General features: G+C 42.1%; 1 protein-coding gene across 1 annotated transcript; it reads left to right on the plus strand.

The window, feature by feature from the left end:
- The first annotated feature begins 7,143 nt into the window (after positions 1-7,143).
- On the plus strand, positions 7,144-8,955 carry LOC132500747 (nuclear receptor coactivator 4-like). Its single transcript, XM_060115992.1, is given in 1 exon segment — positions 7,144-8,955. A coding segment is annotated over 1 exon segment (1,731 nt). The 5' UTR covers positions 7,144-7,224.
- The last annotated feature ends 589 nt before the right edge of the window (positions 8,956-9,544 follow it).

The raw sequence follows: 9,544 nt of genomic DNA on the forward strand, positions 1-9,544 counted from the left end.
TCTGAGCCATATAACATTCTCTGAGTCTGGTTTTGTTTATAATAACTCCTATCTTGAAGTGTGGCTGAAGTTTACATCATATTACCTACACACAGTGAAAAATCATTAGATAAGTGATAGCTCTGATAACAATTATTTCCATTACTATTATTTCTACTTACGTGGAAGGAGCAGGCAATGTGATCAAGACTTCAGGCACTAGTGTGAAATATTCCGGATTCTCTGGGTCAGGTAATATATGTTTCACTCACCAATTATCTGACCTAGCAACACATCCAATGACACAGGATGCATGAGGTACATCATGTCGAGTAGCACAGCTCTCTCCCCATCCCTCCACAGCCCCATAATCTGGAAATGCCACCTAACTATGTATACCCTCCTAAGCCCAGGACCTGCAATCTCTCCTTTAATTAGAGAAACTGACCTCTGAAGGTCTTTCTAAAAATATATAGAGATGTGACCATTTTAGCACCCACCCTTACATTAGTACAAAGGAATTTGACTGATGCCCAGAATGAGCCAGTTTTGCAAGAAAGTGGAGGTGGGGGAGGAGGAAGGGGAAGACCATAGCAAGGTGTAAATGACAAGAGAGGATGTGGTCACTGGATGTCAGGGGCAGTTTTCAATCATGAAGGGCATGAGGAAAGGAGTGCAGGTGATCCTTCCTGTGGAAACAAGGTAGTTCTCTGTGGTGAGTCACCTGTCTGGGGTTCCCCCAAATGATAAACACTCAATAGAGCCTACAAGCCCTTGAACACAGAGGCTGTGTGGGAATGGGGACCAGAAACTCTGACTTGCCCATCCTCACCTTGCTCACCTGTTGTGAGATCCCAGACATGGGGTATTCCCTCTGGAGCCCATTTCCTCATTTGTCCATTGGAATGGGTGTGTGTTTGGGGAGGGTTGGGGTTATTTACATCTATGATTCTGTCCTGATGTGATTCTTCACTGACAGAAGAGGAACAGAAAGTGAGACTGAGAAAAGTGATGAGAAAGAGGGAACCCTGCTTGAACTCCTTCCTTCTGTACTGTGCTTGGGCTGATGAACACAGAGATGAATTAAGCACACTCCCATTCTAGAGGCACTTGTAATCTAGTCAGGGAGGCAGCTAAGAAAACCAACCACAGTCCTGGAGCGTACAATGGACACAGTGTGGTAAGTGCCAAGGCTAGGGAAGCCCAAGTGCTGAGTCTTCTGCATTTGACCCAGGGCAAAGGGGAACAAAGAGACTGTCGAAACACTCTGGGTGGCCGCGCCCCTACTCTGCTTCCTTCAGATCCTCACCTGGGACCATCTGTGCCAGGTGTTGTGGGTGGAGGTAGGCATAGACCTTTTCCTTCTCCTTACCATGTAAATTTACATCCTCTCTTGAGAAAAAGACATCCCTAGTAAGAGAAAATGCCACAAGTAAAAGGATCAAGACATATTCCTAAAGATATACCACAGAATTTAGTGAGATTCTGAAATTGCTAGAAATTTTCAAACCCATGATTTTTATTTCTCAACTATTTCTTTGTAACAATTAAAGAAGAAAGGGATGATGATGGTGCTGATGGCAACAGTGACTATAATGATGATGATGATGACACCAATACTAATAACTAAGATTTATTAAGTCCTTACTATATACCAAGAACTTTGCATGCACTGTGTGAAACATGAGATTTATTATTGTGTCAATTTTGCAGCTGAAGAAATTGATACCTAGGCTTGGCTAAGATCACACAATTTTGTAACAGGAGGGACCCTGTTCAAATCCAGGTGTGTCTGACTTCAGAATCTGAACTCTTAACTGCTCTGCCTGTCCCCTGTGTTGCTTTATGGTCTTACACCCTTGGTCTTGTGTGCTGGTCTTCAAGGGAAACAGAAAATGGGGTAACTGGAGAGGATGGACTTAGTCTAACAAATGGATGCCCAAATGCAGAAATTGGGGGTGCCAGCTGTGAAGATGAGAGCAGAACAGTCTAAATTACTGGGGTCCGCAAGGAGAAAGTAATGCATTCCTGGAGAGTAGAGCTGTGACCAAGTGAGAGGCAAGGAGAATTATCTACCTGCTGCTGGACAGAGAATGAAACAGCTGCTAATAAAAAGAAAGTGATCTGGATAGTTTATCCCCAAGGCACTGGTCCACACATCCTCCCGAAAGGGCAGAGTGGGAGAAGAAAGTGTACACTTTGGAAGGATTCCTCCTAGTGGTTGCAACCTACTGTTTAAGGACTCGGTTATCTCTCCAGTGTTTGTGGTTCCACTTCCCCTTTGGAGTTATCTTGTAGCCCACCCATCCTCTGTAGAATTCAAGTGACTCTTTCCAAAATTCAGTAGCTACAAATGTCCAACATTGCAAAGCATCTGTCCTCTCTCACTGGCTTCACAGGTACAGGTGAGTTTACAATGTAGACTCAAAGTGGAAGAAAGGGACTCCCTTTGGCTCAGCTCAAGAGTGAAGGTAGGCAGCTTTGCCACCTCCTGTCCTCAGTCAGGTCCTGCTCCACATCTTCCTTCTGGAAATTGCATGGGCAACATCATCATGACCTCCATTTCATGACATCTCTTCCAAATATTTGCTTAATGAGAGTCTCACCCATAAATGAGGTTTATCTATAGCTTGAAGAATTTGGAACTCTTTGGAAGCTTTGGGGAGTTTTTATGGACAGGAGTGCTATATATAGTTGTTGCTTTTAAATTCTTATCTACAGTTAAATACAGCTTCCTGCTTTCTCCATAAAGGGTACTTGAGCTCACCCAGAAATACCTGTATCCAGATAAGCATGGTTTGCCCTTTGGATGGCTGCAGGCAGGACTGGTCTCCTAAGGGGGAAATTGGAGTCATTTTCCCTTCCACCACCTGCCCTGCTTAACCCTCACACTCCTCCCACATCCACAGTCTTCTTCCACATTCTTTCTTTGAATTATTCTTTTAATGAGGGAGTTAGAGTGCTATCTAATAGTATGAAAATAAGTAGTAACTGGCCTTCCCCATAGCTCCAGTTGAGTGCTTTTCTAATGTTGAGGACCTATATTTTCACTGGTTTTGAATAAATACGTGCAGAGTGAAGAACACTGGGCTTGCAGGGAGATGAAAGAGCACTTACATTCCAGCATTATGCTTGAGATTTGCAACCTTGGCCAAGATACTTTTGTTTCCTCATTTGTATATAAGGTCATGGGAAGATTAAAAAATATATGTAGAAGTGTTACCAGTAGTAACTTGTTATGAAGGACTTGGGGTTAGTTGAACATTATCAAAATCATTCTAGATTTTATGCACTGGGTTCTGAGTAAATATTGCTGCAAACACCAGAGTCAGGTTTTTTCATGCCTTTTCTTTTCAGAACATGTAATTTGCATGGGTGACATGTAAGTTCTTAAAATAGCTGAATCTTTTATTGAAGTAGATTTTTAAATGTTTAAAAAATCAGCTACTGGTAATGTTAACTTTGATCATTTGATTAAGCTGTGTTTGCCAGGTTTCTCTGTTGTACAGTCACTATCATTATGTTTGTAATTATTAAGTAGTTTGTAAAGAAAATATCACCCAAAATGGGCTAACTGGCACTATGTGACTCCTAATGAGATGTACTGACATCACTTGTGGTGTTTCTGCCCAAAGTGCATAAAGTGAATCAAATCATCAGGAAATATCAGCCAAACCCAAACTGAGGAGATGTCTACACAATTAGTGGCTGGTATTATTCAAAAGTGTCTGTCTTATGCAAGACTGTAAGGCTGAGGAAACATCCCCAAAAAAGGAGACCAAAAGACATGGCATCTAGATGCAATAAGTGATCCTAAATTAGATACTGGACCAGGAAAAATTGATATAGATGATATTTTTGGGACAGTTAGTGAAATTTGACTATGATCCATAGACTAATTAGTAATATTGTACCAATGTTAAATTTCCTAATTTTCATAATTGTATTGTGGTTATGGAGGTGAATACCCTTACTCTTAGGAACTACAGATTGAAGTATTTACCAGTAAAGGGACAAGATATCTGCAGCTCTCTATCACTAATTTAAGGGAAAAAGTGTGTGTGTGTGTGTGTATATATATATATATATATATATATATATATATATATATATACACACACACACACATGTATATATAAATATACATGTAGGCATACACATATATTAGAGGGAGAATGATAAAACAAATGTGGCAAATTTTAACAATTGTTTGAATCTGGATGAAGGATATATAAGGTTTATTTTTGTTTAATTCTTACAAATTTTTTGTATGTTTGAAGTTATTTCAAAAAATTTTTTTAAATGAGACAGTCAAGCTAGAAACCAATATTTCAGGAGAGAAAAGGAAGTAAAATGTAAAATCAAAGTCCTACATTCCTCAGGAGCTCAAAGGAGTGGAGCTTGGTTTCCACGAATTCTGTTGGCTGAGGCTGTGATTTTACTGTTGTGATCATCCTCACAAGGAATAAATAATCATAGTTTCTCTATCACAGATGGTGACTCAGGTGGGATAAGAATCCAGAGAAAATTCAAGCATCGCATTTGAGCTCTCCTCGTACAGTTTTGAACAAAGTTATTTAACAAGACACCATTCAAGCATTTGGTCATGTATCTAATCAAGATTTATTGAACATCTATATTTCAGCACTGTGCTAGGTTCTTGAACAAAGATCTGAGTAATGTCTTTCCCTTCACTCAAGGAGCTTACAGTTCAGATGGGCAGAGAGTAACATCAAAAGTAGTGATAGGGCTTCCCTGGTGGCACGGTGGTTGAGAGTCCGCCTGCCGATGCAGGGGACACGGGTTCGTGCCCCGGTCTGGGAGGATCCCACATGCCGCGGAGCGGCTGGGTCTGTGAGCCATGACCACTGAGCCTGTGCATCCGGAGCCTGTGCTCCACAATGAGAGAGGCCACAGCAGTGAGAAGCCCGCGTACCGCAAAAAAAAAAAGTAGTGATAATCCAGAGTTGCAAACATTTTAGCAGAAATAGACCTAAGATGCTATTAAGGAGGAAAGAACCAAGAGAATAAAAAAAAGTCTTAATCAGGAGGTGATATTGATGTCTAAGTAGAATTGTAGCAGATGGAGAAGGGTCTTCAGAGGGAGAAAAAGATGGTGGTCTGAATAATCATAGTATATCTGCAGAAGGCACATCACTTGATGTTGATGGACTCTAGTGTGCATGATGGAGTGAAAGTAAAAATGTGGAAAGAGATTTGTGCAAAGAGCTTTGTTTCTCTCATGCTAGAGAGTTTGGGTGATTTCAGTATCCTCTTATGACCCAAGTACCAGATATCTGAGTGTCTCGTAAATCCTACAGTTGATGGTTGTTGGTCACCATTTTCCTTTAATACTGAAATAAATAGGCTCAAGTTTCCATCTACATATACTGAAAAACCCAGCCATAATACATCTTCCTATTAAATCTGCTTGGATTCCTGTTGGGGAAGGTCACAAATTTCCCCTAGTCTTCCAAGTTTCTTTTCTGGGTTCTTGGTCTCACTTATGTCTTGCCACTTGTGGCTCTTATCTTCCTAGCTTGAGTCAACCCAAATGCAGAATCTGGTCTTCTTTCCCTGTTTTGATTAAAGATTCAGAGAAAGAAAAAGGAAGGGTTTTTTTTAGTGGCACTATGCAGAAAACCAAGAGAAATTATTAATAAGGTCTCAATTTCCCAGAGTTCTATAGATTCTCTCCTCACAGAGGTTTCTCACTGGCTGGAGTCTTCCTTATGGATTTCCTGGCTGCCATATTAGCCAGGCATTCACTTTCTTTATATACTTCACTCTTTCCCTCCCAGTTCCTGGGTTCCTCTCTACCTCTGGTTTGGACTACCTCAAAAAACTTCTTAAAGTTTTTCCATTTTAATGAACAGAATAATTTATTTTTCACCCAAACTCTCAGCTCTGTCAGTCTTTAAAAACTATGAGTTAATATGGTTTTCTCCTAAACAAAAGGCCATCTATCTGAGGTTTTCAACTTTTGACAGCCAAAGAATTGGTGGAATCTTTGGCACTACAATCTTTCCTTTTATATGATTCAACATCTGGATGTGGCTTCACTTGCATTTGTAAAGAAGGGAGCAGTATAAAGATGTATCCTCCCACCAGTGTGTATTATTCTACCCCAAAGAGGGCAAATGTGGTTATAGTTAATTATTTATTAAAAGGAGTAATTTTCTTTATTTTCACTGCATTTCACTCCTGGAAAGAAGGGATTTTGTAAGAGAAAGTACATGGACACTGGAGGCAGACAAATTTGAGTTCCTACCCTGACCCACTCTAATGAGTTATTTGACCTCATGTAAAATATTCATCCACTCAGGGACCCAGTTTTGTCATCTGTAAAGTAGGAGCAGAAATATCTAGGAGAGTGATATCAGCAGAATTGCTGTATGGGAATTTCTAGTGCCTGTACCCTCCCAGAAACATTAAATTTAAAAATTATCTATACACAAAAATACCTCCCAAGAGCTAAGAATTCCAGGTGAGGGAATATAGCACCTAGATGAAGAACAGACATAAGAAAAGACACATTGAGGAGGGTAGGAAAGATAGTTCACACTACCCCCCATCACCTCTCTTCAAAATCCAGGCAACTCAGCATGGAAAGAGCCACCCTCCCTGCGAGAAAAGGAGAGTGAAGTGAGTGCCAGACTTTATAGTGGATCCCAGCACTGGTCTGTACCAGCATCAGGACTACTCCCAAGGTCTAGGTGGCTCCTGGTGGGCTGCCCTGAAACCAGGCCCCCAGCCTATCCAAGTGTCAGTCAGCTTGTGAGGACCCAGGTTGTTCTAGGCTCACAATCAGCCCCCATGAACTCAGGCTCCAGGTGGGAACTGGCACCAGGTTCTCAGGTGGGCTCAGTGCCAGGCCAATTACTGCAGACCAAATCTTTCTACCCACTCCAGCACCAGGCCAGCTTCTGTGACCCCAGCTTCAAGACCAGCTCCTAGAGGTTCAGGCACCAACCCCACCCCAGCACCATACTGACCACCACAGATCCAAACTCCAGACCAGCCCTTAAAACCCCAGGTTCCAGAGTGACTCCCAAAGCCTCAGGTTTTGGACTCATCCTAGTGCCAAGCTAGTCCCATGGTAGAAAGGGGCAGAAATCTTATTTAAGAAATAATGGCTGAGAAGTCTGCCTTTTCGGCCCTTGGCTTGTGTCGGGCAGTGCCTCTGTACGCGAAGGTCTCCTCAGAACGCCCGGAGCTGCACTCGGAGGTGGAACAGGGAGCAGAATGAGTACCTCACAGGACCAGAGTGGCTGCTTCAGTAATAAAGAACCCCATTTGAGGTGTTGTGATGCACGGAGGGACTTGGAGCTTGCTATTGGTGGAGTTCTCCGGGCTGAACAGCAAATTAAAGATAACTTGCGAGAGGTCAAAGCCCAGATTCACAGCTGCATAAGTCGTCACCTGGAATGCCTTCGAAGCCGTGAGGTGTGGCTGTATGAACAGGTAGATCTTATCTATCAGCTTAAAGAGGAGATGCTACAGCAGCAGGCCCAACAGCTCTACTGGTTGCTGGGTCAGTTCAATTGTCTTATTCATCAGCTGGAGTGCACCCAGAACAAAGATCTAGCCAATCAAGTCTCCGTGTGCCTGGAGAGACTGGGCAGTTTGACCCTCAAACCTGAAGATTCGACTGTTCTGCTCTTTGAAGCCGATATAACTGCCCTGCGCCAGGCAATCACCACGTTTGGGTCTCTTAAAACCATTCAAATTCCTGAGCACCTGATGGCTCATGCTAGTTCATCAAATATTGGGCCCTTCCTGGAGAAAAGAGGCTATATCACATTGCCAGAGCAGACTTCTGCCAGAGCCTGCAATTTCTTCAGTAAAGTCTGGGGTAACCTAAAGGGCTTGGAAAATTGGCTCCACAAGAGTCAGCAACAAGAAGTTTCTGAAAAACCAAGTTACCAGAAGTGTAACAGCCATTCTACTACCAGTTCTTACTCCACTGAAATTGAAAAGGTTGGAGATCTAGAGCTTCTTGATCAAGATGAGATGGAGCTTTCTGATTGGCTGGTGACTCCCCAGGAATCCCATAAGCTTGAGAAGCCTGGGAATGGCAGCTGTGAAACCAGTGAGAAGTTTAAGCTCTTGTTCCAGGTGTTCCAGGACACCTATAGTGTGAATGATTGGCTTGTCAAGCCTGATTCCTGTACCAATTGTCAGGGTAACCAGCCCAAAGGTGTGGAGATTGAGAACCTGGGCAATCTGAAGTGCCTGAATGACCACTTGGAGGCCAAGAAACCCTTGTCCACTCCCAGCGTGATTACTGAGGATTGGCTTGTCCAGAATCATCAAGACCCATATAAAGTAGAGGAGGTCTGCAAAGCCAATGAGCCCTGTACAAGCTTTGCAGAGTGTGTGTGTGATGAAAATTGTGAGAAGGAAGCTCTGTGTAAATGGCTTCTGAAGAAAGAAGGAAAGGATAAAAATGGTATGCCTGTGGAACCAAAACCTGAACCTGAGAAACATAAAGATTCCCTGAATATGTGGCTCTGTCCATCCAGAAGAGAGGCAACAGAACAAGCTAAGTCACCAAAGGCAATGGCTTCTTCTAGAATTGCTGATTCCTTCCAAGTCATAAGGAACAGTCCCTTGTCAGAGTGGCTTATTACCCCCTCATGCAAAGAAGAATGTCCCAAGGAAGTGCCTCTTAGAGAGGACAGAGCTGGCATACCAAAGCTTACAAGCCACTTGGCCACTTCCTGGTGTCCCTTTAACACAGCTGACTGGGTCTTGCCAGGAAAGAAGACAGGAAATCTTAGCCAGTTATCCTCAGGAGAAGACAAATGGCTACTTTGAAAGGCCAAGGAAGTATTACTTAATTCGCCCCTACAGGAGGAACACAGCTTTCCCCCAGACCGTTACGGTCTCCCAGCAGTTTGTGATCTCTTTGCCTGTATGCAGCTTAAAGTTGATAAAGAAAAATGGTTGTATCGAACTCCTCTACAGATGTGAAGGAATGGAGTACTAGAGTCAAGCAAATTTTCTGCAGATTAGCACAAATCCATGAGCTGAGTAACTGCGGCTTGCCAAATCATTGCGTTTCTGGGTCTGATGTACTTCCTTTTCTGCCTAATTTTGAACTAGTGAAGAGAAATATTAAATCAAATTATGAGTTACCGTGTAAAAGAAAAAAAAAAAAAAAAAAAAAGAAATAATGGCTAAGTAAGAATCTCCCAAATCTTTGGAGAGATTTGGACATCCAAGTTCATGAAGCTAATAAGTCACCCAAATTTTCAATTCAAAATGATCTTGTCTAAGGCACATTATAATAAAACTGTCTAAAAATTAAAGACAAAGAGAAAGTTTTAAAAGCAGCAAGAGAAAAAAAAATTACTCATATATAAGAGAACCCCCATAAGGCTATCAGAGGATCTTTCAGCAGAAATATTGCAGGCCAGGAGAGAGTAGGATGATGTATTCATAGTGTTGAAAGAAAAAAGAATTGTCAACCAAGAATACTTTACTTGTCGTCAAAGTTTTCTTTCAAAAATGAGGGAGAGAGAAAGACTTTCCCAAACAAATAAAAAGTAAAGAAGTTCAT

Source organism: Mesoplodon densirostris, chromosome 13 (genome assembly GCF_025265405.1).
Source record: "Mesoplodon densirostris isolate mMesDen1 chromosome 13, mMesDen1 primary haplotype, whole genome shotgun sequence".
Lineage (NCBI taxonomy): Eukaryota > Metazoa > Chordata > Mammalia > Artiodactyla > Ziphiidae > Mesoplodon > Mesoplodon densirostris.